This window comes from Eschrichtius robustus, chromosome 5 (assembly GCF_028021215.1).
Source record: "Eschrichtius robustus isolate mEscRob2 chromosome 5, mEscRob2.pri, whole genome shotgun sequence".
In the NCBI taxonomy this organism is placed as follows: Eukaryota; Metazoa; Chordata; class Mammalia; order Artiodactyla; family Eschrichtiidae; genus Eschrichtius; species Eschrichtius robustus.
The window spans coordinates 136,735,298-136,762,329 of NC_090828.1; the positions used below are offsets into that span (position 1 = coordinate 136,735,298).

The 27,032-nt window shown below is 60.3% G+C and overlaps 2 protein-coding genes across 2 annotated transcripts in view; one reads left to right on the top strand and one right to left on the bottom strand.

Annotated features, from left to right (window-relative positions):
- The window catches only part of LIMS2 (LIM zinc finger domain containing 2), a 35,820-nt gene that overhangs the window by 1,278 nt on the left and 7,510 nt on the right, over positions 1 to 27,032 (bottom strand). The window contains exons 2-9 of the mRNA XM_068545307.1: positions 16,077 to 16,236; positions 13,719 to 13,785; positions 13,435 to 13,555; positions 2,892 to 3,041; positions 2,070 to 2,220; positions 1,096 to 1,188; positions 472 to 520; positions 231 to 306 (exon numbers count right to left, since the gene is read on the bottom strand). Of these exons, the coding sequence (XP_068401408.1) occupies positions 231 to 306; positions 472 to 520; positions 1,096 to 1,188; positions 2,070 to 2,220; positions 2,892 to 3,041; positions 13,435 to 13,555; positions 13,719 to 13,785; positions 16,077 to 16,236 (867 nt within the window). The remainder of the gene's footprint in view (positions 1 to 230; positions 307 to 471; positions 521 to 1,095; positions 1,189 to 2,069; positions 2,221 to 2,891; positions 3,042 to 13,434; positions 13,556 to 13,718; positions 13,786 to 16,076; positions 16,237 to 27,032) is intronic.
- GPR17 (G protein-coupled receptor 17) lies at positions 9,629 to 10,648 on the top strand. The gene has a single exon (XM_068545308.1). The coding sequence runs from the start codon at positions 9,629 to 9,631 to the stop codon at positions 10,646 to 10,648; it is 1,020 nt and encodes a 339-aa protein (XP_068401409.1).

Consider the following 27,032-nt stretch of genomic DNA (forward strand, 5'->3'; position numbering starts at 1 on the left):
CCTGGACCTCCCTGTGCCCTGTGCCTCCCTGGACCTGCCTTCTCGGGGCTGGGGCTGGGGCTGCCCCTGCTCCCACTGCATCCCCAGGGAAGGTCCGATGAAGAGAAGAGCCCGTGGCAAGCCGACTCCAACCCGAGCCCCCAACGGGCCCCAGGAGGAGGGAGGGGGGGGACGCCCTGCAGGTCTCCGCCCCCCTTGGCCCCCGACCCCCGGGAGCCAGCACGACTTACTTCAGGGTGAGCCGGCTGTTGCAGGTGGAACAGGAGAAGCAGTGCACACACCAGGCCTTGTTGAGGGCCGACACCACTGTGCGGGGCAGATGGGGGCTTAGCGGCGCCCCCAGGCCAGCCACAGGCCCAGCTGTGCACACGGAGGGCCAGCTGGGCGCGCAGCTGCAGGACCCACAGCCCAGAGAGCGCGGGGGAACGGGGCCTGGGGCGGGAAGGGGGCGCGGGGACAGAGGGGCCTTACCATCGCCCTCGATCACGTGGCTGCAGGTGTAGCAGACGTCCCCGAAGAGCTGTGGACAGAGCGGGTGTTAAACACGCTGCAGGCATTCGTGCCCCCAGCCCGGGGCCAGGGGTGTGGCACCCACCCCCACAAAGGGCAGCTCTCATCAGCCACCTGGGCCTCCTGCCAGGGCACAGCCTCAGGCCTGAGGGCCCATCAAAACTACCCCCCTGGGAAAGACAGCAGGTGGAGGCATTGCTCCCCCTAAGGCCCCTTTGCTCCTGCCCGTGTCCTGAGAAGTGTGGGCAAGGCAGTAACCCTGTCCTCTGTGCCAGAACAGCTGGGCAGCTTTGCCAGGCCTGGCAGGGGGGAGGAGATGGTGGTACACGTCACCCCGAGAGCCCAGGACTTCACACTGCCATCTCATTCAGTGCCCGGGCCAGGCCTGGGCCACAAGGCACGTTTCTCAAATGGGGACACGGAGGCCCAGAGGGCTGCCCCGGTCCCGAGACCCTGAGCTCACCGGCCTGGCCTCAGCACCCACGGCGGGGCCCCGGGGGCCGCCCCATGTCCTCTCCTGCCACTCACACAGCCCACGCCCTGCCGGCTCCCCGCAGCCCCCGCCTCCCCTGCCCCGGGCCCTACCTGGTTGTAGTGGGTCTCACAGTAGGCCAGGCCCTTCTTCTCATAGTGCCGGTGGCCCAGGAATGGCTTCTCACACTTGGCGCAGACAAAGTGCTGGGGGGGGGGGTGGGCAGGGAGGGCAGCGTCAGGCCTGGAGCGACCTCCCAGCGCACAGCCAGGAAGCGGAGGCTGGTGGGCGGGGGGCCTCGCTGGGCTGACACCTCCACGGACTGCTCCTGGTCAGCAGACCCCACTCCTTCCCTGATGCCCGGTGGCGCTGCATCCGCCCCGGGCCCACGGGGCGCCCTCGGCCCCCGTGTCGGCGCTGGCGAGGTGCCCGGGCCGTGGCGGGCTGCACCGTCTGCCTCTGGCGCCCACCTCTACGGGCCCAGGGTCCCCGGACACACCTTCCGCCCGTGGAGGCTGTGGCGTGTGAGGATTCACCCTCCCCCGGGGGGCCGGGGGCCGCGCCAGGACCCTCGCAAACAGGCCGCCCAGGGCAGAGACTGCGGGACACAGAGCTGGCCCGGTCACGGGCTTGCATGCCTCCCGGCCAGGTGGTGTCCCTAAGGCCATCAGAGCCCCCGGCGCAGGGGTGAGTGTTCCCGGACAGCCGGTCGGACACACCTGAGCACCTCGCCTGCAGGTGGGCCAGACACGCAGCCACTTCCGTCAACCGCAATCCCACAGGGCACCCCGGGCCAGTGTCCCCAAGGTGTTCTCATGACTTTGGAATCCTCTAGAAGGCCAGGATGGGGAGGGGGGGAGGGGGTGTGCCTGCCCGGCCATGGCCTGTGGGCTCAAGTCTCCTGGGTCCCGTGGACAGACCTGTCCCAGACCAGGGGTGAGGAGGGGTAGCACCCACGAGGAAGGTCCCCGCTGGGAGCCGGCCACGCGGCCTGGGGGCTGGAGGGCGTGTGGAGGGGCTTCGGGGCCTGGCTGGCTGGGGACGGGAGCCGGGGCGCCCACCTGCTGTCCGGGCTGGCCTCGCTCACCTCCACGTGCCACTGCTTGCCCAGCGCGTTGACCACACGGCCCTCGATGGGCCGGCGGCAGGCCCCACAGATGGGGACACCCATCTTGTCATGGCAGGGCAGGCAGTAGAGCTCGCCCTTCAGCTCACGGGCCTCTGCAGTCAGCTCCTTCCTGGAAGACAGCGTGAAGCCCCCGGGTGACCACCCTGCCCTTCCGTGGCCTGTCATGCTGGGAGGGTCACCCCAGCCCCTCAGCGCCAGGGAAGCAGCTTCCTGAGACACGCCCGCCACCTCCACCCCCCCACCAGCTCGGTCCCAGCAGAGCGCCCGGGACAGGCGCCGCTTTCATCTCTGCTCTCTCTGGAGACTTCCTGTGCCCCAGACGGGCCCCGGGGCACAGGATTCCCGCCCGGCCCTTGCAGAAGGCGGCCTGTGTCCGGCACAGATCTGTTCCCCGGGCCCCCGCCCTCCAGACCAGACTGGGCGTCTGGGACCGGCACGAGGGGATGGCTCCGTGGCCTCTCCTTCCTCCCTCATCCGCCCCACCTCACGCTCACCCTCCGCACCTGTGATTCCCTCCTCTCGGCTTCACCGGGGGGGGGGCCCAGCCCTCCCTCACCCACCCTCACCTGTGAGTCCTCCCATCAGCCTCCCCTGAGAGACGCGTTTCCTGCAGCAGTGCCCTCCCGGACCCATTCTACCCGCCCCTGCACCCCACTCTCCGGACGCCCCTCTCTGCCCCCCTGGTGCTCCCCTCCCGCCCCGTCACTGCCCCGGGCGGCCGGCCCCCCTCCGCCCGGCTCTCCACCTTCCCGGTCCGCCGGGCCCCGGCTGTGCCCCTACCCGCAGTGGGTGCAGCTGAAGTGGTCCGGGTGGTGGGCATCATTCCTGAACATGAGGGGCTGCTCGTCGATGACCAGGTGGCAGCGCTGACAGATGTACTTGCCCAGGCCCTTGGCCTTCTCACGGTTGTGGCAGGGTCGGCACAGGTGCCTGTGAGCAGTGAGCTGGGGGTCAGGGGCAGAGGCGCTCCTCTTCCTCCCCAGGCAGCCTGGGCCACCTCCCTGGAGAAGACGCCCCCAGCCCCCGCCTGCAGCCTGAACGGACGCCTGCCGGGAAGCCTCGGGGGCTCAGCTCGGTGGTCCAGAAAAGCAAGCTAACAGTCCTGCGGCCGGGAAGGCCACGGGTGCACCCTCTAAAAGGAGCCTCTGCACGGGACAAAGACCAGAAGGAAACACGGCAGCATGCTGGTGTTTGCCGTGTTTGGACAGTACAGCAAATGTGGTGCTTTTCTTCTTTACGCTTTTTCTGAGCCTAGGACATCGTGTGTGGACGAGAGCAGACGTTTCATGGACATTTGCTGAAGAATTCATTTTATTTTTCAAATGTCTTTTAACACACACGAGTAACCGTATAGTGACTTTCGTGCCCAGCCCAGGGGCCAAGGAGTGCCAGGCCCGTTGGGCCTGCACGCCTGCTTCCTCAGGGGTCGGCCCGACAAAGAGGAACCCGGACGTCTACAGGCTCTCTCTGTCTCCAAAGACAAGCGCAGCTGTGTCAGATGGAGGCCCCCAGACCCAGGAACTGTCATCACAGAGTCTTTTTTGTGAAGACCTCAGAGGAATTTCTGGTGCTACTCCCTCCATTGGGCCACAGCTGCGGTCTCCACCGAGAGAGAAATCAACATGGTTTCTGTTTCCTTGGGCCTCAAAGGCGGCAGCAATTTAGATTCAGGGTCCCCCGGCGAAGACGCACAAAGGCCCCAGTGCACTGCTCCCATCCCCCACCTGCCACCCAGTCTGCAAGTGCTCTCAGCATCCGGGCCCTCCTTCCCTCCCTTTCCAGGTCCCCAACCCACTCTCACCAGCCTCCCGGCCACCTGATACCGGTGTGGGCCTCTGTTAGAGGCAGGTCAGGGAGTCCACTTAAGAGATTGACTCTCAGACTCAGGAACCCCCAAGCAGGTGTGGTGGGCAGATCCTAGGTGCCAGGGCAGCCAACTCAGCATCCATGCCCTTGACCGCAGTGCCTCCTACCGCGTTTGGGTCTGGACTGCCCTGTGCTTGCCCTGAGTGTGTCCTAGCTCCCCGGGGTGAAGGGCAAGGGGCCCAAGGGAGTGCCCAGCAGCCGCCTGCTAGGCCGCTGACCAGCTCCCAGCTGTGCTCTTCTGGACCCTGTGTGCCCCACCCAGGGCAGCGGCTCAGGACAGGTCTTCTGATGCGTACGTGGGTGAATGGTTGTAAAAGACAAGAAGGGAAGGACGGCGGGCGTCATCTCCCCACGACGACGTGGCCACCGAGACTGGAAGGTCGCCTCCTGGCCTGGGACCCCCGGCTCACTCTACCGGCCCAGGGGCCACAGACGTGGCCCGTGGCTTCAGTCCCCATCTCCCTTCCGTCCCCAGACCCCTGAAGCCCAGTGGGTTCTCCCCGCCCCACTCTCCCCCAGACACCCCGTGCCCCAGCCCCATCCCAGGCCTCCTGCCACAGCGGGGCCTCGCCACTCCCACGCCTGCCGCCGACTGCGTCTCTGCCACAGACAGGGCATTTATTCCCTACAACCCCACTCCAATCCTGGTGACTCGTCTTCAGCAGTAGGACAACTTGCAACCCATACGGAACGCTTTTTGTTTCAAAGATATAGAAAGTAGCGCAACTCCTCAAAATTCTGTTGCAACAGTCAGTGCCCTTAAAACCACTGCCATCAGTCACCCGACAGCAGCCAGCCAGACTCCCACATTTCAAGTCACCATGAGCCAGTTCTCCCAGACAGCCACCCCGGGCCACAGCGGGGAGGGGGGCCGCACACCCCACCGGCTCCCAGGCATGACAGAACTGCGCAGTCCCGCTCTCTTGACGGAACCCCAGACGGGAAACGTCTTTTCAACAGACCTGATCCCAGCACCAGATCTAAGGGCAACCTGCAGAATTTTTTCCCAGGTAGAATGAAGATGGAACCTGAGAATTTTACCACTGAGCTGCAACAGAAGAAGAGAACAAAACACACACGCGTACAGCCTGAGTTTTAGAGTGACACACGCTTGAGTCCAAATGCTGGCTCGGCCACCCCACTGGTTTGTCATTGGCCAGTTACCTCACCACCTCTCTGAGCCCCAGTTTCCTCATCTGTAAAATGGGCAGTAATCCCAAGTGCACGGGATTGTGCGAAAGAAATTCAGACATTTCAGACAGTACTTGTGGCAGGTACTTCCCAGTGATGGCTGTGTACATCTTTCAACATTGTAACTAAAAAGTTTTTTAAAGTCTTTTGAAATTAGGAATGGTGATTCGGTTCCCTGTGTTACCGGACGCATCACTTTGGGAAAGACGGGGAGAACCAAGCTCTGCTGGAGCCGTCTCAGGAGCAGCCACTGTCAACATCCAAACGCCCCGCAGACTCCCGGACTCCCCGGAGGAGCTGTGGGGCAGGTGGGCGGCGGGCCGCAGCGACCGTCTTCCCAGGCTTCCCGTCCAGAGGAGGAGCCCACACAGGCGAGGGCCAGGCCTCCGGGTCCCCACAGGCACAGACAGCGCCCCATTATGAGGCAGCCTGCAGCTGGGCCCCGCTCGAGATAAAGGCCGTGATTTATTCCGCACACCCAAACGGGGCCTCATTATATGGGGCAGGACACAAGGACCCTAAGCAAGCGTCCTGAAAGAGTCCCCTCTCATTGGACCGAACAAGACTCCTCGGCCTCCCACCCTCCCCATTCACAAGACCCCCTCTGCCGATGGCCAGTGCGGGTTTGGGCGCCCAGGCCCGTTGCCATGGCGGCCAGCCCCTCCCTGGCCCCCTCCCCCACCCCCACCCCCACCCCCCCAGGAAATTACCCTGATCTGAAACGTCCTGTTGTGTCTGTCGGTCCCAGCCAGGCCTCCCACCCGGCCGGCGCCCACTGTGCGGCTTCGAAGACAGTCGCACACTCGGCCTCTGTGACGCTCGGTGGCCCAGCTGGGGGCAGGGGGGTGGGGGGGGAACGGCTGGGACACACTGGAATATTCACGGCCCAGCGGCAGCAGAGGCAGCCAGAGGAGTGGCCCACCACACAGGGGACCCCTCAGGAATGAAGCGGCCTTTCAGGGCCCGAGGGGCTGCAGCCTCGCCTCCTCTCCTTAAATAGCCAGCCGGCCTCCACCACAGCTGCACGGAGCCCACCACCCACCCACAGGCTGCAGCCCACCTGCCGCCCCAGACCCGCCGAGAGAGGTAAGGGCAGGGCCTGGCGGGGCGGGCGGGGAGCTCAGGCCCAGCGGAGGCAGAGGCGGAGCAGGGCAGGGACGCGAGCCCAGCCCCGTCCCCCAGAAGCCTCTCTGTGGTCGGGCTACGACCTAGTTATCCAGGCCGCCCGGTCTGCATGAGAGCGGCGCACAGGCAGCGTTCCCGTCTCACTGTCGGGGCTTTTAAAGGAAGGGTGAGCGCCCGGCCTGCGGTCCCACGGCTGCAGTGACAGCCCCCGGGCGCCTCGCCTCGAGCCAGGCGGCTCCGGGAGGGGCCTGAGGAGGAGTCAGGAGGGAGAGGTGCTGGCGGCGCCGATGCCGGGAGACGGCCACCTCGGCCACCTCCCGCCACCCGGCCCGCCCACGTCCCCTCCGCGCAGGCCAAGCCCGGCGCCTGACCCACGGCCGGGGCCCCAACCCCCCCAGGCCCGGGCCAAACTCCATGCACCCCAGTCGCCCTGGCCAAGCGGAGCGACACGTCGAGGGGCAGCGAGTGCGGGCGCTTCTAGGGACCCGCGGAGGGGAGCAGGCGCCACTGCGGACCACACGGCGGGACCAGCACCAAAACTCCTAACGTGGCGGAGGGGGAGAGAAACCCCGACAAACCAGAAACGGCCTGAAAGCATTCTGAAACCAAGTCTGCGGCCCCAGAGAGAGCGCGGTGCACGCAGCCTTCAGGGGTGGGAGGCGGAGGGCACGGGGCGGGAGCAGAGAGCAGGCGCTGGCCCGCCCACCAGCTGCCACCTGTGCAGGCACGCGGGGCCCACGCTCGGTTCGCTGCTCTGCCGTCACCACTGTGCTGCTTTTTGAACAGCGGTGGTACAAACTGTGTCGCTGGTCCTGGGGCCAGGCCCCCCGGGGGCGCCGCTGAGCCGGGAAGGAAATTGCAGCACGAGCTCTAGCAGCCGGGAACTGCCAGCCTCCACGAGAAAGGCAGGTGGAGGTGTTGGCTGTCCCCACCGGGTCTTCCTGACCTGACTTCCTACTCCAAGGCCGTCACCCGGCCAAGTGACCCTGGGCAAGTTGGCGGATGCTGAGCCTCCCTTTCCTCATCTGTAAAATGAGGCAACGGACGCCTGCCCCTCAGGACTGGGGTGCGGTGTCCAGGCAGGCCCGCCGCCTCATGCCGGCCAGAAGAGGTGGTCAGTACCTGTGAGTGGCCCTCACGGAGGGGCACGACTGCACCGCCGCGGGGCACAGCCCGGGCCCGAGGTCAGCCCAGAGCGGAGGGCACCCAGCTCAGCCCCTCCCCATCCCCAGGTTTCCAACAGGACCCCTCCCTCACTTGGCCTCCAGACCACCCCCACCCCCCCACCCCCCCCCCCCCCCGTCAAGTCACACACACCTGGACCAACAGGCAATAACCCCTGTATCAGAATTTCAGGCAGCCTGAACCACTCTGGAGCCAGGAGACATCATCTGGGCAGGGGAACTGCCCTGGACCCCTTCAATAATTAAAATGTGATACGATCGGGCAAGCGCCCGCCCTCTGCTTGAGGACGACTGGTCAGATGCTCTCTGCCACTCAGCCACAGCCATCTGTGGGGAGGGAGGAGCCCAGGGCCCCCGGTGGTGGTGAATGAGGCATGAAGCTGCTGCCCGGCCCGACAGACCCTCGTCCCCGCGGTCTGGACCACCCTCCCTCCCTCTACTATGGGAACCCACGGCTGGGCACGGCACCCAGCCTCCTCCTCAGGGCTGACGTCCCCACGCCCTCGGGGCACCTGTCAGCCCCTGCCAGGGCTGTTATCATGGGCGTGAAAGCGGAGGCCTAAGAGCCAGGAGAAGCTTGCAGACAACTTGCCCCACGTCCTGCTGCTCGGCGGGACACGCCGCTGCGCAAGCTGCTCCTCCCCGCTTCCTGCCGCCCCCCTGCAGCCCAACCGCACAGGCTAGGGAGTGGAGGTGTCGGGAGGCGGGGCTTCAGGGGAGCCCCAGAAGCTGCGCTGCAGGCAGGGGTGCGCTAGGCGGAAACCCCAGGGCGTGAGAAGGACCTGGCAGCCACCTCCCCGACCCCCGCTCGGGGCTGTGGCCTGTGTGGGGTGTGGACAGAGGGCGCTCTGGCCCGGCTGTCCTGCCTTCTCCTGCCCACACCCCCTGGTCCCAGGCCTGGCGAGGGAGGCGGGGTGTTAGGGACCTTCCCTCTCCTTTCTGGATCTCCCCAGTTGACCAAAATCAAAATAGGAAGCTGTTACTCTGTCTGCTGGGGCGGCAGCAAGGGTCACCCACTCAGACCTGGGGTCGGCAGACAGAAATGGCTTGTTACCAAGGCCAGCAGGGCTCCAAGCTGCGCGGCCTCTCAGGTGGAGGTACACCAGGCGGGCGAGGCCAGGCAGAGACAGGCCGCCTCCCTGGGCCCCGGGCCTCTCTGGGGCTGCAGATCTTGGCCAGAAAACCCTGGAAGGTCTCTCTACCTCTGGGAAAAATGGCTCTTCCTCTCCTGGGAAAGAATCCGCCTCCTGGTAGTTAAACTACCCGGGGTGGTAAAATACCCGCTGCAGGCCTGGGGCCCAAGGGCTTTCTAAAACACAGGTCTCCACTCATTAAGATGCCTACCGTGGGGCTGGTGGGCTAAGTCCAGAAAGTTCAAGAGACCTTGGGATCCAGGCCCGGATGTGCCAGCAGACAGAGCAGGCCTCTGCCCCCCCTGACACTCTGACACTGCATTCCCAGCCAGGCCCTCCTGTGGCGGGCGCCGGGTGCCGGGAGAACTGGGGAGCCCGGTGGGCAGGCGGGTCAGGGAGGGGTGCGCAGGGTTCTCCCGAGGCTGAAGAGGAGCTGGCCGAGCTCCACACACCGGGCCCTCAGGAACAGGCGACCCGGCCACCCACCCATGAGAAGTGGGGCTCAGGGGCCCCATGCACCCCGCCCCTCAGACAGCACACGGGGGAAAGGGACAGAAAACGTGGGGCTCCTCCCTCCGCCCTCGCACCCCCCCAGAGCCTCAGACAGACGGGTCGCCATGCTCTCCCTGTGGTGCTGACTCCATCCCCCAGGCCTGAGAGGGGGCCTTCCGGGTCACCAGGGTCCAGCCAGGGCCCTCACACGCCCTGTAGGGACGTGGCTGCAGAGTGGGGAGCCAGCCCCAGCCGCAGGTTAGCACCCAGTCCCTGCTTTTGGTTTTGCTTCCTGCTGGAGTTCAGAGAGCCTGTGACGCCTGCCCACCCCCAGCTGGACCCAGGAGGTGTCCTCAGTGGCCCCCGAGGCAATGCCGAGCATGGAACAGGGTCGGGGTCGGCAGGTACCGCAGGCTTCCGAGGGCTCACGTCTGCAGAGGGTGACAGCCCGCCGGTCGCAGGCTCTCCGGGGCCTGTCTGCTTGTTCCCTCCAGGCTCAGCCCCGGGCTCGACCTCCAGCCAAAGCATGGATGGCCTCGAGGTGGCTTCCCCAGGCCTGACGGCCAACTCCTCCCTGGCCCCCCCGGAGCACTGTGGCCAAGAGACGCCCCTGGAGAACGTCCTCTTTGCCTCCTTCTACCTCCTGGATTTCATCCTGGCTTTTGTTGGCAACTCCCTGGCCCTGTGGCTCTTCGTCCGGGACCACAAGTCCGGCACCCCTGCCAACGTGTTCCTGATGCACCTGGCCGTGGCTGACCTGTCCTGCGTGCTGGTCCTGCCCACCCGCCTCGTCTACCACTTCTCGGGGAGCCACTGGCCGTTTGGGGAGATCCCGTGCCGGCTCACCGGCTTCCTCTTCTACCTCAACATGTACGCCAGCATCTACTTTCTCACCTGCATCAGCGCGGACCGCTTCCTGGCCATCGTGCACCCCGTCAAGTCCCTCAAGCTCCGCAGGCCCCTCCACGCCCACCTGGCCTGCGCCTTCCTCTGGGTGATGGTGGCCGTGGCCATGGCCCCGCTGCTGGTGAGCCCACAGACGGTGCGGACCAACCGCACGGTGGTCTGCCTGCAGCTGTACCGGGAGAAGGCCTCCCAGCACGCCTTTGCGTCTCTGGCCGTGGCCTTCACCTTCCCGTTCGTCACCACGGTCACCTGCTACCTGCTCATCATCCGCAGCCTGCGGCAGGGCCCGCGCGTGGAGCGGCGCCTCAAGAACAAGGCGGTGCGCATGATCGCCGCGGTGCTGGCCATCTTCCTGGTCTGCTTCGTGCCCTACCACGTCCACCGCTCCGTCTACGTGCTGCGTTACCGCGGCCACCGCACCTCGTGCGCCGCCCAGCGCGCGCTGGCGCTCGGCAACCGCGTCACGTCCTGCCTCAGCAGCCTCAACGGCGCTCTCGACCCCGTCATGTACTTCTTCGTGGCCGAGAAGTTCCGAGACGCCCTGTGCAGCCTGCTGTGCGGCAAGAGGCTCGCGGGGCCGCCCCCCAGCGCCGACGGGAAGACCAACGAGAGCTCGCTGAGCGCCAGGTCGGAGCTGTGAGCCGGGGGCCACCGCCTCCTCCCCAAGGACCACCCCTCAGACTCACCCCCGAGGAGGAGCCCGCCTCCGCCCCAAGCGGCCCCCGAGGAAACAAACTGCAGCCTCAGCGGGCCACCGCCACCTGCTCCGAGGCCCGAACGCATCACCCGGCGCTGAGTTCTGTCTTCTCTGCCACGCAAATCCCTGAACAGGGAGAACAGAAGGGACCAGCCGGCCACCCCCCTGCGGAGACTGGCCCTGCTCACTCACAGCTACAAGACACTCAGCAGCTTCACCCCCTGCTGCGGGGGCAAGGAGGCCAGAAACATTCCTGCACAATGAGCGTCTTTCTTTCCCAAGTGCCGCCTGCCTGCGAGGTTCCCGGCCTCCTTCCCCCGACAGAGACAGAAACGCGCGGCGGTGAAGCTTTGCAGAGAGGACGCGGGAGACAGCTGCAAACGGCCCACGGCCCACCGGAAGAGGGGGCACTGGAAGCTGGGGGGCGGGGGGTGGTCTAAAGGTTTTCTCTCAAGTGCAAGGTGCTTTGAGGTCCCTTTGTGGCACCTTTGCCAAAGGACTCCGCGTCTAGGGGACACAAGCTATAAATTAGAACCCAACACTGTAGGCACATTTCAGGGTGGTCACCAGGTGACAGCCAGCAACATGGGCGGGGCCTGTGAGGCACGTCAGCTCTCCATCCCTCCTGCCAGACACCCACACACAGACCTGCATGTGCCCTACAATCCCCAGGGCTTCCCGGCAGCTGCCCAGCGCCTCCCGAGTCCCGGTGGAACACACGCTATGGGTGGACGGTCACAGGGAGCTGAGCTTTGTCACCGCTGGGCGGCAGGGAGGGCAAGGCCCGGCCTGTGAACCCGGCTCCCACTAACCCAGACCCAGCAGGGGCAGAGCCCCACTCCTTCCCAAGAGGCTTCCACCGGTCCCGGCGGGCCAAGCTTTGAGCTGTTTTGCTCATAGGGTGGCCTGATCGCCCTCACCGGTCCTTTTTTGTACTTAATTATACTGATCATAAACATAACCGTACTTTAATAACTGAAGGTTCTTCTGTTTGATTAACACAACTCCCTCCCCAGAACTTTTCTTCCCTCTGACCCAAGAACGGCAAAGCGGAGGCAAAGGCAGCAGTGTGGACTGTGGGTCTGGGGGCCCTACGGTGGGCCTGCCCCGCGCAGACTCTGAAGTTCTGCCCCGTGGGCTTCAGAGCGCCGACCTGGGCTGGAGGGTGCGCGTAGGGGCCCCGCGCTCCTTGCCTCACGGCGATACTTTACTTTCCTGAGCACGTCCAGCCTCTTCCGGATTTTTCCAGCAGAGCACCGGAGCAGGGGTCCCAGCATGAGCTGCGGCTCAGGCCCACACCCGGCAGGTGACCCCACAGACCAGCATGGGACCCCCCCTGCCCCGCTGCACTGTCTGCCCCCCGATGGTCTCTCAGATCCGCACCCACCACCCGGGCTGCTACCGAGTGCTCTGCAGACACCAAGATGGACAACACGCGTCTCTGGTGGGGCAGGCAGATGGGCGAGATCGCTACGGCAGCGTCAGGAAGGGGAGCTCGACTGGCACCAGAGAATGTGACAAGTGCCCGGACAGGGGAGGGCATGGGAGGCAGACCGCTAGGGCACTGCTAACGAGGCCGGCCTGCTCTTCCCTGAGGCCTGGCTGTCGGCAGAGGGGAAACTCGCAGTCGCTTGGTTGGTTGGGCTCTGTGGCACTTGGGGTGCCTTCTGGACACCACGTGGAGCTGGCATGTGGGCAGTGGGGTATGCGGGGAGAGGTCTGGGGGGGAGGCGGACATCTGCATCGCCCAGCACACACTCACCATGTGAGGCAGCGGGACTTTGGGCCCAGGGCAGAGCCCCAGGGGAGCCCAACACGGAGAGACGGGCGGAGGAAAGTGAGCCAGGAGAGGAGAGGGCCAGCGCAGCCGTGAAGTAGGAGGAGACTCCCAGAACACGGGGGCCTGGGTGCCCATAGAGGAGCAGGAGCTGCCGCAAAGGCCGCGGGGACGCCGCCCAGCCTGGGCGGCGGGGAGCAGACGGGAGGACCCGGCTGGAGGGCTGGGGAGGGCTGCAGGGAATCGCTGTGGAAAGAAGGCTCAGAGGGTGCTTTGAACCCTGGGGGCCACCGAGCCTGAGCCGTTAGAAAGGGAGAGAGAGCGGACCAGAGCCACGAGCCCCCGCTGGAGAGGGTGTGTGGAGTGAGCAGGGCTTTGGGGTGCAGGGACACGGCCCCCACTCTGACAAGGCAGTGGGGCGGCACAGATGCCGGGCGGCAGGGGTGCCCATCCCTCGGGGAGGGGGAGGGGAGGTCCTGGCTGTGGGCGTGAGGGTGCAGGGACAGTGTGGGGTGGGGGGTGGGTAGGAGCGGAGGAGAAAAGAGCAAGTCTTCGTGGAAGGTGACAGCTTAGCCTGCTGAGGAAACCTGGGCCCCAGCTGAGTGCCGTCCCTCCAGCAGCGCTCGTGGGGCGTGAGGACGGAGGTGGACGGCTGGGGTCAGCACTGTGGGTGGCCAGGCAGGCAGGACCTTGACTCAAAGCTCCTCATCCGTGAGGATGACTCACGCACCCGCTTGGGCCGCCTGTACGCTGTCAGCCTGCTCCCAGGAAGAGCCCCGAGCCTGGGTGGCCCCCGACTCACCGTCCCTCCCTCTCTCCAGGCTCCGTCCTCACCCGTACTCTGGACAGGGCTCTCCTGTCTGCCTCGCGGGGACAGGGCCGCACGGCAGCCCCACCCGCAGCCTGCAGCGCCTGGACCGGGCCTGGGCCTGTGACGAGGGGCCCGCCTCACCTGCCGGCGTTCTTCACGAAGCCCAGGTCGGCCAGCTCCACGTCGCACAGCTCGCAGCGGAAGCACCCGGGGTGCCAGTTGTTGTTCATGGCCTTGATGACGCGGCCGATGATGAACTCGCCTGGAGGAGAGGGGTTCCTGCTCGCCCGGCGCCCTTCCCCTCCGCGGCCCCCTCCCAGAGCCGGGAGGGCGGTGCCCGTGGGAGCCCGAGGCCGGTGCTCTGAGAGGCAGGGCTCTCTGCCCACCCGCCCCCCAGGCGGCGCTGAGGCCTGTGCGGCCCTTACCGCAGGTCCTGCAGCACGGAGCGAACAGCATCTGGAAGTCGTGTTCGCAGTACTTCCGCCCTTCGAGCTGCAAACGGGGCCAGCAGACAGAGGACAAGGAAGGCACTGTCATCCCCCGAGCTGCGCTGGCCGGTCTGCTGGGTGAGGGCCTGCCCTCGGGGAGGCTGGACAAACACCCCACTCTGTGCACCTGCTACCACCACAGGAAGCGGGGGTGGGGGGCGGGGAGGTTTCCTGGAGGAGGTGATGAGGAGTGGAAAGGCAGCAGGGGGTGGGGGTTCCGAGAGGAGGGAATTCCAGACAGTGAGCAGCCCGTGCAAGGCCTGGAGATGGGACGGGATTGGCCTGTTCGACCTGGGGAGAGTGCAAAGCGAGGGGCCTCGAAGAGGCTGGCAACTCAGCAAGGCCAGCCCCTCAAAGGGCCACTGCCGCTTGCAGAAGATCTTGGCCCTGTTGGTCCCAGGAACAAGCTGAGGGCTGGGGGCGGAACTTCAGGCTGGGGAGGGCGGGGATGGAGTTTGAATTCTGTGTGTCCCTTGGCCCTATTTCCTGTGTGAGAAGTCCATTCCCCCAGGGGCCACAAAATACCCAGGGAAGGGACACAGAAGGAGGGACACAGGAAGGGGGGCAAGGGAGTCCTGCAGCCGCTGTCCGCATCTGTCTGGGCAAGGAGGGCCCTCACACTGGCCCCAGGAAAGCCTCTGCTTTCTTCTCCCTTGATAATTGTATTTGGTTTTCCCCTGTTCTCTAAAATGAGTGTCTTATTAAGCTGCACCTGGCTAGAGCCCTAGCCAGTGACCTGCAGAGGCAGCAGGAATTTAAACTGTCGTAGGCACATCCACAGCGCCCTGCCCACATCACCCCCCCCCCCGCCAGCCCCGCCTCCATCATCGGCCAGCATTTCCCAGGAGGCACCACAGGCAACAGCAACCCCTACTCTGCCAGGCAGATCACACACCCCACAGCCATCTACCAGCCCGTCCCATCAGCTTGGAAATCTATCCAGCCTCCGAGCACTGCCCTGGCGTGCTGGTAAACATTTCACAACTGGTTCTGAGGCTGCCTTGTAGCGTTTGCCGATTTCTATGGTGTAAATATTCCCACCCGTGGTCAATTTCAAGCTACCAACCAGACCTCCGCATGGAGCTGAGAAGAGACGTCAGTAGCCACCATGGTACAGTGTTTCCAGCACACAGGCATAAAAACAAATCATAACCTCAAAGGCATAGCTGATCGTGAAATGTAATAGAGTAATTAGGAAGTGGTGAGTTTTGAGTTTCTGTTACCTTTGTTGTTTTTTTAAATTAATTTTTATTGGAGTATAGTTGCTTTACAATGTTGTGTTTCTACTGTACAGCAAAACGAATGTTACCTTTGTTTTTAATACAGTTTTATCTCATTGTATGTTTGTATCATTTAACTTTTAATAATGGCTGTGTTTAACAACCGGCTTGCAAGACTGCTGAAAATTTAACAATCTGCTCCTGTGACCCATTGCAGCCCAGTGTAGGCCCCTTCACTTCCATCTGGATTACGGAAATAATCGGCTTCTGGTCCCACCTTTTCTCCTAGCTTCTGTCCCCGCCCGCACACAGTCTCTCCTCAGCATAGCAACCAGGGGTCCTTCTCTACGGTCAGACAGACGATGTGACTCCTCCCCTCCAGACCCTGCAGTGGCTCCTGCCCCTCCCAGCATGAAAGCCTAAGGCCCTATGAAGGCCCACGGGGCCAAGCAAATCTGCCTCCCCACTCTCATCTTCTGCTGTTCCCTCTCCTTTGCTCTGCTTCCATCACACCGGCCCCCCACTGCTCCTCAAATACCTGCATGCTCCAACCTCAGGGCCTTTTTGCACTTGCTGTGTCCTCTGCTGAGAGCTCTTCCTGCAGGTACACGCTGCTCCCTCACCTCCTTCAGGTCTGCTCAGACATTACCTTCCCTGATCACCCCCCGCCCCCGAGATGCCTTACAGCCAGAGCACTTAGCACCATCTGATACACGTGGGTTATGTTTACTGCCTGACCCCAGGGAGGGTAAGTGCCACCAAGGCAGGGCGTTTGCACCCCAGGGCCCCCCAGCATCTGCCCAGAGGTGACAGGATGAACGGTGACTCTCCTCCAGCACCCACGGCCACCAGGAGAACACTTCACATCTCACAGGTAAGGGATGGGGCCCCGAGGCGTGGCCAGCAAGGTTCTCACGGAGCGCCGCTCGGCTCAAGGGCTGGCATGTCTGCCTCATCCTTCACAAGAGGACCACGGCCGGGCACGGCCCACAGGCTGCCCGAGGGCCGACCCTGAGCTGGGTCCGGGGCTCAGGCTCCGAGAAGGCGGCGGCGAGGGCCCCGGGACCATCCTCACCTCGTAGAAGAGCCCCTCGGGGAAGGGCCGGAAGCACTGGGCGCACACGAAGCAGTGCTCGTGGTACAGCTCTCCGTTGCTGTTGACAATCCGCTCGGCGGGGGCGAAGCGGGCCTGGCAGCGCTGGCACACAGCATTGGCCAAGGCATTGGACATGTTACTGGGCGGGAAGAAGGAAAGGGCGGGTCAGGGCCTGAGGGCCGCACTCGATGGACACGCTTTCTGGGGTGAAGACGGCGCTGTCCTCAGCCCGGGTCGGCCTTGGCACCGCAGGGACTGAGTCACACAGTCAGGGCCACGCTGCCCGGCACCGGCTTGGGTCACCCCGCTTGGCTGTCACCCATCCCTGCAGCTACCGTGTGCCTCGGACACGTTAGGTGCCAGCGCAGGCCAGGCCACGGGGGCCTTCCCAGATGACAACCCTGCGAGGCCAGCGCAGCACCTCCATCTCCCAGCTGGACAAGCGGAGGCCTGGAGAGAGTGACCCGCCCACCACCAGGGCCACAGTGGGTGGAGGCAAAGCCGACATCAGAACTCTGGGGCCCCGACCTTCCCCCACACCCTGCAGCCCCCGGTGCCCCACACAGGGGGTCAGGCACAGGCCAGGCCGTCACCGGGCTCATGCCGGCCAGAGCAGTCACGGCTCAAGTCCGGTGCTCTCACTCACGGGGCGGCCGGGGCTGGCCCTCGCTCTCCAGGCCCAGCCGCCCAGCCGTGGAAGGACCCTAAGCACGGCCGTGGCCACGGGTTACAGGCTGTTAGATGACGGACACACAAGCTTTCAGCAGGGTGCCCGGCCCACTGTAAGCCCGCAGAGGACGGCGCTGTGCTTGTCAGTGTCACTGACCGGGCCCCCAGGCTGCTCGGTCATGGTGCTGGGCCATCTCTCGAGGTGTCAGGGACACCCCGGCTTCCTCCTGTGCCTCCTGTCACCCTCTCAGGGAACCAGAATGTCTCCGGTAGAGACTGTCACCCAGACACAGGGGAGCGGCTCGGTTTTTACACACTTATTTAATCCCCGAGGCCACCCTGCTTTCCTAAGGCTCAGAGAGGTTAAGTAACTTGCCCAAACTCACAGAGCAGATGACAGCGTCCAGATTTGAACACAGATTGGTCCGACTTCCATGGCTCTTTTCCCTGCACCGTGAGTTAGTTTCAAATCACCTGCACCCCCAAAACATATAACCACCCTACTGTGGAGAAGGTGAGATTGTGAACACTGGGGATGGGCGCAGAGTGCGGAGCGAATCCCCTCATCCACAGTGGGCAGCTGCCGTCCCCGGGGAAGCGGCAGGCATCCTGCCGGGAGGCGTGGAATCCGAACTGAACTACAGGGGAAATGGCCACACAGACAGACGTGTGCCGGCTCCAGGCTGGGGACCCAAGCCTCAGGCAGGAGCCTGGCTATCAGCCCCGACAGTCTCTACAAACGCCCGGCACCCTGATGCCTGTGCCTCTGGCTACAAGGGCGGCAAACAGATTTTGTCTCGTGTCAACTGGGTGGGCACAGAAGGAAGGTCAGGCTCAGGGAGGAGAGATGTAACCCGTTGGCCACATCGCGTAGACGCGTGCGGTGGCACACGGCACGTCTCCCGAGAACATCTTTTCAGCCTGTTCCGCCTCCCGGGATGCTGAAGCCCACCCCTCCCTCACGGCCACAGCACCGGGAGGAGGTGGGAGAGGGCTCCGCCCTCAGGGGTCTAGGTGTGGACAGTGGGTCTAGCGGAGGGTCGCTGCCACGTGGACAGACTGGAAGCCGGCCTGGGGCACCCGGGCAGGACTTCCTCTCTGCTCTGCTGGAGGAGCCCTTGTGGCAAGGGCAGGGCCGGTAGGCCCCTCGGCAAGCCTTGCCAGGCAAGTGGACCGCTGCATGCCTCTGCCTGCTCTCAGGTGTACTTGGGGGACCAAAGCCGTCTCCTGCATCCGTATTTAAGCCAAAGGGGCAAGGAGGCAGGACAGTGGCAGGAGGGGTTGGGCAGAGCCCAAGGTGACAGGGAGGCTCTGTGCACAGTGGCCACCACCCTCCTCTCCAGCTCCCTGCTGATCGCCACAAGGCGGAACAGACAGGGCAGGGACTGACCAGTCGCCATGGGCTGGGCTGGACTCCGTCAGCACAGGCATGGTTTCCTGTCCCAAGAACACTGTGAACCTGGAGGCCTTGTTCTCCCCAAACACACATACCCAAGGTGGCTGGGAGGAAGTTCCAGTGCCTGGCCATGAACAAGACCTTGGCAGGTCTTGGAGTAGTCAGAAATCAACAGGAAATCCTGTGACTCTGAGCCTGGAATTCCCCACTGAAAGGACCCAGAAAATGAAGCCAAAACAAGAATTCAAGTGCAGCCCAGGCTTCCAGATTGTTCCAGACCTCTGGACCCTAACCAAGCGAGTGCACAGCAGGCCCATCTTCGGTTTGCCTCTCCAGAACCCCGGCCTCCCCGCGCGGCAGACATTCAGGGACTGCATCTCCACGCTGTCACCACGGCAGCCAGCCCCCAGAAGAGCAGCTGGCCCTTCACTGGTCTGGGTCTAGTTCCCTGGCTGGGTCCCTGGAAGTCTCAGGTCAAGGATTCTGCCGTCTGTCCCCTACACACCTCGCAATAAGCCCCGGCACAGACAGGTGGGGTGCGGGGGTGACCACCTCCCCCCTGCCCCACCGGCTGCCCCAGCCCAGGTCTCGGGCAGGTGCACCCCCGGCGTCACTTCTGTAGCTGCATCCCCATGGCCCCTGCTCCGGACCACAGAGAACACCCCAGCCCACTGGCCAAAGGCAGAGGGATGGGCAGACGTGCCCACGTGCCGGACAGCCGGACCACAGCCCCGCCAGAGAAAACGCCAGCTGTCCCCTGCAGGAGGAGGCCGCTCCGGGCTCCGCCCCGCGAGGTTAAACGCTGACAGCCCTAGCCCCCAGCCGTGCCCCTGGAAGGTGCCAGCTCCTCGGGGCCTCATTTCCCCATCAGCAAAGAGGTCGCCAGAGGGGCAGGATCCGCCCCGCAGAGCTGCAGCGACGCACTCGCTGCCTGCAGCGCACGTACAGCGCGCGGAGCACAGGGCCGGGCAGGCCAAGCGCTGGATACAGAGCGGTTGTTGCCGGCAGCTCAGGGACCCCCCCCCGCGCCGGCCCAGCAGCGCTCCCTGCGAGGACAAAGGAGGGAGACACGCATGCCACGTCCTCCTTCACACATTCCGCCCAAGAGCTGGGAGCACAGTCTGCCCGGTTACCCGCAGGGAGACACCGCTGCCCCGCCCCGGCTGGACAGCACACAAACACTGCCGAGGGCACGGCCACCACCTAGAGGCCAAACCCCAGAGCTGGGGGGCGGGGGGGGGGGCACACCTGTGCTGCCGAGCGGGGCCCATGGGGATGCCGTCACAGAAGTGCCCGCTCCCTGAGACAGGCTGGGGCAGCCAGTGGGGCAGGAGGGAGGTGGTCACCCCCACCTACCCTGTACCCTTCTGCAACCCTCCGCGGCACCCCAAAGGCTCTCAATCTCGACAGCCAACGCAAGCCTATTTGTTGCAAGACGTCACTGAGCTCTAGGCTGGGGTGGGCTGGAGGGAGTCCTCTCTGAGCCAGGTCCTTGTGAGGGGAGGGTGCTGGTTCCAGATAAGGAAACTGACGTGCAGAGAGGGTCAGAAACCTGCTGAGGTCACACGGGATTGGACCCGTGCTCTCTCGTCCCCTCAGCTCCTGGTGGCATCACACAGGCATGACCATTCAACACTGCTTTTTCAACAACCCCAGACCATCCCCCACTCCAGTCTCCCACCCACCAGAGCCTAGAAAGCCAGCGTGAGGGCCCGGGAATAGGCAGGGGCTGGCCACAGGGGCCTTTGCACACTCGAGGGTGAGTCCGTGTCGCTGCGGCCAGGTGATCCCGCACAGCAGTCAGTCACAAGCCAGAAGCTCGAAGAAACATCGAGCTGAGGTTGGCATATGAACGCGTGTGCATGCGTGTGTGCACGGGACTTTCCTGAGGCCTGATCTTCGCTATCAGCCCTGCCCTCCTTTCATCTGGGCCGAGTTCTTGTGCTGCATTCATACAGTGAAACCAGCCTCCAGCTTGGCCTCTGGCCCATCAGGGCCCTGGTCGCCCACTCCCGGCTCACTCCACAGATGTCCAGGGTCATCCAGAGGCCAACGGGTGAGGGTTCCCGTTCACCCAGGTAAGTCACTTGGCCTCCCGCGCTCCGGCTTCCCCACCGGAGCAGTGGGCTTGTCCAGCGCCCATCCTGGTGTGGCCCCTGGTGAGGGAGGGGCCTGGGACACGGATGCAGGTGCAAGCCCGGCTACAGCAGGTATCCCGCGGGTGGCCCTCTGCAGCCTCTGCTCGCCGCTCCCCACCTGACGGCCCCCCAGACACCTTTGAGGGCTCAACGCTCAGCCCCGCCCCGGAAGGCTGCCCTGGCCACGCGCGCACCCTGAGCACACAGTGGGCCGCACTTTCACCGCAGAGCATCAGCCTCTGGGTTCGCTCTCCTCCCCTCCCAGACCCGCCAGGCGGCCCACCTCTGTGACTGCTGCTCTGTCTCCTCCCTGAATCCCCACCCCCTCCCAAACCCCACCTCCTTCCCACAGCTCCTCGCCCACGCCTCTGGGGTTCCCACCTGCTATTCTGATGCCAAAGACCCCAAGCCCACAGCCCTCACCGCTCTCACTCCCTGCACCTTCAACATGTCCAGGAGCCCCTCCCCCAGCCCCACCCTCACTCCGGGGGCTCCACCATCTAAGTGCCCCCTCAGGCCCTCCCCACCCAGGCTAACTCATCCTCGGAGATGCCCTGAGGTCCATCCCGTACCCACAGGTTCCCCCTGCCAGTCCCAAAGGAAGCGCTCCTCATTTGTCTACACTGGCAGTTCTCCCCGGGATAAAGCAGTTCGGGCTTTAGAGTCAGGGCAAACTGGCTTTAAGTCACAGCTTAGCCATTTTTTGGATGGGTGATGTCCAGCGGGTTCCCTGACCACCCAGGGTGCTCATCTAGAAAGCGGCCGGAAAGCGGTCCGAGTCTGAAAGCAGTCGTGGCGGTTACCTCGGGCAGCTTATCTGAGCGCCCCATCCTAGGCGCCCTGCCCAAGAGCGCTGATCCCAGGACAGCAAACCCGGCTGGATTAAGCTGCGCCCTGCCCCCCATGGCCGCCACGCCAGGCGCTGTCCCCACGCCCGGGGCAGCCGGGCCGCCGCCGCCGTCGGAAGGGCCAGGCGGGCGTCCGAGGAAAGGCCCGCGGCGGCAGCTTTCCGGCCATTGTCCCCCGCGCCCCCGCCCTGCCCCCGGCCACCTACCCGGGCGCGGCGGGCGGCGAGCTCTGCCGGTGCTGGCGCCGCCGGTACAGCCCCGACGCGGCGAGCGCGCCCAGCCGGGCGGCCATGGCGCGGGCCTCCTCCTGCCGGCGCGTCGCGGGCCGGCTGCTCCGACCGGCCGTCGGACCCCAGCCTCGGAGGGCAGGTGCGGCGGCGGGCAGCCACCAACGGCCGGGCTGGGCGGCCGGACGCCCGGCGCGCAGGGGGCGCCTCGGCCCCCACCCCTCTGCACAGGAGCTCACGTTACGCACTGCGATCTCCAAAGGGCAGCAGAGTCAACTCCGAATAGAAAGGATATTGTTCCCGCCGCGGGGGCAGCACAGTGAAAGCTGAGGCTGGCAGGGTTGGGTCCAGGCTGGGGAGGGGACACGCTGGGAAGATGCCAAAGAGCACTGAGGTGAGAGGTCCAGTCCACAGTGGCAGGGCAGGATGCCTGGAGATCCCGGGTTGCCAGGAGCCTCCGAGGAAACCCTAAGCCCCCTGGACATGCTGACGATGGTACAGTCATCTGAGGAGGGCAGTATGGGACTGAGCCGGGTTAGGAATCCGGCAAACAGTCAAGAAGCTGATGAGGGATTCCTACACATGCCCACGTTTGCCTTGTTCCCTTCCCTGAGAACCTGCAGCCACCTAGGAGACCCAGACCAGGGCAGCCCGGTCCCTGGATCTGGCCAGCAAATAACCATCCACCCCAAAAGAGGTCCACACTGTCAAAAGCTAGAGGGCAGGCAGCCCCCCAGCTCACCACGGAAAGCAGAAGCTGCAGGATCTGATGGAAGACCACCAGGAAGGCACCGTTTCCACGCATTTTTACCTAAAGGGACTGGCGGGGTTACTGTGGTCTCAGTGCAAACACCCACGGCCAGCATCTGAACTGTGGCCACTGCTGGCCGGGCGGGCACCACGATCGGCATTAAATAAGGATCCAGAGCACTCACAGAAATCTATAACATAGATTCCATTTCCCTGGAAAACCTTTCTAGTGAGGTCAGGAAGCATGAGCAGTATCTTCCTCTGCCTTCCATCATCATTCCAGGGTGCTGGTCCTCCACCACTGGGGCAGGAGGAAACTGCGGGGATCCATCGAGACTCAGATGCCAGTCCCAGACACCGAGGAACACACGTCATCCAGTAAATCCAAACACGAGGAAGTAAGTACTCATTAACCACCCCGGGGGTCAACCCCCAAACACAGCCAGATGACTACAAGCATTGGGTGCAGTATAGTTTGTCAAAGCAGCTCAATTCCAAAGGTACCAAGCACTGATCAATTCAACAAATATTTTCTTAAAGGTGGCCCCAGGGGCTAAAGGGCAGAGAGAAGCTGAGCCTGGAGCCAACAAGCAGAAGGACCACCTCCCACCTGCTGATGTAGAGAGATGAATGCTTAAGAAAGCTAGCGTAGAGAGTTTTCTTAGAGCAGCTTCAAGTCGATGGCCTAGGGCCTAGGCCCCTCTTACCAGTGGGGGTGGAGGTATCAGTCACACTGGGATCCCCGGCCAGCATTCTGGCTCCAGAGAACACAGTTGCAAAAACACAGTAAGAATGATGTCAGCAAAAATGGCAGAATAAGGACCTCTGAAAGTTTGTCTTTCCATAAAAGCAATGAAAAAACTAGCAAAGAATGTCAGCATCACCTTTTTCAGAACTCTGTAAATTAACCAAAGACTTACAGTAACCCAGAGAGCAAGAAAAACTGCTGAGAAGACATACAGATGACCAACAGGTACATGAAAATATGCTCAACATCACTAATCATCAGGGAAATGCAAGTCAAAACCTCAAGGAGATATCACACCTGTCAGAAAGGCTATTATCAAAAAGACAAGAAATAACAAGTGTACGTGAGGATGTGGAGAAAAAGGAACCCTCTTGCACTGTTGGTGGGAATGTAAATTGATGCAGCCACCATGAAAAACAGTATAGAGGTTCCTCAAAAACTTAAAAATAGAACTACCATATGATCCAGCAATTCCACTTCTGGGTATTTATCTGAAGAAAACAAAAACACTAATTTGAAAAGATATACACACCTCTATGTTCATTGCAGCATTATTTACAATAGCCAAAATATGGAAACAACCTAAGTGTCCATCAATGGATGAATGGATAAAGAAGATGTGGTATATAAATGCAAGGGAATACTATTCAGCCATAAAAAAAGAATGAAATCTTGCCATTTGAGAAAATATGGATGAAACTTGAGGATATTATGCTAAGTGAAATAAGTCAGACAGAGAAAGACAAATACTGTGTGGTCACATTTATACTTGGAATTTTAAAAACAAAACAAAACAAAAAGCCTAGGTCAGATACAGAGAATAGATTGATGGTTGCCAGAGGTGGGGGGGTGGGGGATGGGTGAAATGGGTGAAGGGGGTCAAAGGATACAAACTTCCTTTTATAAGACAAATAAGTCATGGGGATGTAATGTACAGCATGATGACTATAGTTAGTAATACTGTATTTCATATTTGAAAGTTGCTAAGAGAATAAATCTTAAAAGTCCTCATCACAAGGAAAAAAAATTTTTTATAACTATGGTGTCTAGTTAACTAAATGTTAACTAGACTTATTGTGGTGATCATTTCACAATATATACAAATATCAGATCATTATGTTGTACAGCTAAAACTAACATAGGGGCTTCCCTGGTGGCGCAGTGGCTGAGAATCTGCCTGCCAATGCAGGGGACACGGGTTCGAGCCCTGGTCTGGGAGGATCCCACATGCCGCGGAGCAACTGGGCCCGTGAGCCACAGTTACTGAGCCTGCACGTCTGGAGCCTGTGCTCCACAATAAGTGAGGCCGCGATAGTGAGAGCCCCGCGCACCGCGATGAAGAGTGGCCCCCGCTTGCCACAACTGGAGAAAGCCCTCGCACAGAAATGAAGACCCAGCACAGCCATAAATAAATAAAAAACTAAAAAAAACTAACATAATGTTGTATGTCAATTATACCTCAATAACAATAGATAAATTAAAAATATAACCAACTGGGAGGGGGTTATAAAAGCTGAATCTTGGTAAGAACACCTTTATGGTGTTTTAATTTATCCTAGTCCTTAATCCCCACTTCCTAACTTCATAGCTGCCTAGAAAAGTAACTGGCTGCATTCCCAGTAATGAGGGAGCAGAACAGGGCTGAAACTCTTTCAGAGCTTCATTCCCAAAGGAGAATGACCTGGTCTTCCCTGGAAGATCCCGCTTGAAAGGCTGGTTTTTATGTGACCTCACTCACACTTACCCAGTGCTCAAAGCCTCTCCTGGGGTGAGTTTTCCAAGTGTATTTTACTATCACAACTACCTATGTATTACTATCATAGCTGCCATTGTCACAGGCAAAGGGTAACAGTTGGGCAATTGACTAATCAAAAGCTTAAAAGGAAACACCAAGCAATGAGATGTCCTTAGGGGCTTCGAAAAGAACCCACATATTCCTGGGAATCTAGAAGGCCATGTGAATGCCCAGGGCTATGTGCATGCTCAGGAAAGTCCTTAGAAGGTCCTAAGCTCTCACTTATGATGGACCTTTTGGGCTCTGTACAATCAGGAAGTGAAGACTAAGGCGGAGTTGTAAAATGCCTGGTTGGATGTTGAAACTGTGCCCCAACATACACTCAGAGCCTTCAGTAAAGGCTGGGAGACTTACTGGTTTCAGACATTCAAGAAAATCTCTGTCTAATCATTAGCTGACTACTAAACTAACCAGGCAGAGACTTCAGTGGCCACAAATGACAGAGATACAGACTTTACAGAATCGGTTCAGAAAAATCACTAAACAAACAATAAGCAGCAACAACAAACCCTGGGGAGTAGGGAGAATCTGGTTTCCAGAGCTGCCACATTATTTTATTTGAAAAGTCCTGTTCTCAGCAAAAATTATGATACACACAAAGAAACAACAAAAAAAATGACCTAGACACATAAAAAAAAAAAAGAGCAATCAACAGAAACTGTCCCTGAGGAAGCCCAGATGTTAGACTTACTAGACAGGCCTCAAATCAGCTAATATAAATACGTTCAAAGAACTAAAGGAAGCCAGGTCTAAAAAACTAAAGAAAAGTATGAAAATGTCTCACCAAATGGAGAATATCAATAAAGAGAGAGAAATTATAAAATGGGACCAAAAACAAATCCTAGAGTTGAAAAGAAATACTAAAGAGAGTCCTTCAGGATGAAATGAAAGGACACTAGACAATAATTCGAATCCACATGAAGAAATTAAGAGCAGGGACTTCCCTGGTGGTGCAGTGGCAGTTAGGAATCCGCCTGCCAGCATGGCAGGGACACAAATTCAATCCCTCGTCCGGGAAGATCCCACATGCCTCGGAGCAACTAAGCCTGTCCTCCACAACAACTGAGCCGGTGCTCTAGAGCCTGTGAGCCACAACTACTGAGCCCGTGGGCCACAACTACTGAAGCCCGCATGCCTAGAGCCCATGCTCCGCAACAAGAGAAGCCACTGCAATGAGAAGCCTGAGCACTGCAACGAAGAGTAGCCCCTGCTCACCGCAACTAGAGAAAGCCCGCACGGAGCAACGAAGTCCCAACACAGGAAAAAATAACTAAATAAATAGGAAAAAAAAGAGAAGAAACTGTTAAATTATTTAAAAACAAAACAGAAACTAAGAGCAGTAAAGGTAACCATAAGATAAATATAAAAGACAGTATAAATGTATTTTTTGTTTGTAAACCTTTTTTTCCAATCTGGTTTAAAGATGACTGCGTAATGAAATAATTTAACACAAAAGAAGGCAATGGTGTAGGAATTAAGAAACAAAAAAGACATAAGACAAATAAGAAAAAATAGGAAAGTGGCAGATGTAAACCCCAGTTATCAGTAATTACATTACATATAAATGGATTAAACTTTCCAATTAAAAGTTTTTTGAATTTTTTTAAATGGATATTTTAAATGTGATCCAATTATATGCTTTCTACAAGAGATTCACTTTAGATTCAAAAACACAAAAAGCTGAAAATAAAAGAATGGAAAAGATAGACCATTCAAACAGCAAACAAAAGAGAACTGGAGTGGCTATACTATCAGACAAAATAGACTTTAAGGCAAAAATTGTTACAAGAGCAAAGAAGGACATTTTATGATGATAAAAGAGTTAATCCATAAAGAAGAAATAACAAGTATAAACATAGGCACCTAACAACAAAGTCCCAAAATACCTGAAGCAAAAACTGACAGAACTGAGAGGAAAAATAGATAACTTAAAAATAATAGCTAGAGACTTCAATACTCCACTGTCAATAATGGATAGACCATTATATAGAAGCTAAGCAAGGATATAGAAGACATAAACAACACTATAAGCCAACTAGGCCTAAAAGACATCTATAGAACACTCCACCCAACAATAGCAGAATATACATTCTTCTTAAGTGCACATGGAACATTCTCCAGGACAGACCATATATTAGGACATAAAACAAGCCTCAATAAATTTAAAATGATTGAGATCATAGGAAGCATATTCTCAGACCACAGCAGAATAAAATTAAAATCAATCATAAAAGGAAAGTTAGTAAATTCACAAGTATGTGGAAATTAAATGACACACTCCTAAAGAACCAATGAATCAAAGAAGAAAACACAAGGGAATTTAGGAAATACTTTGGAATGAATGAAATGAAAACACAACAGACC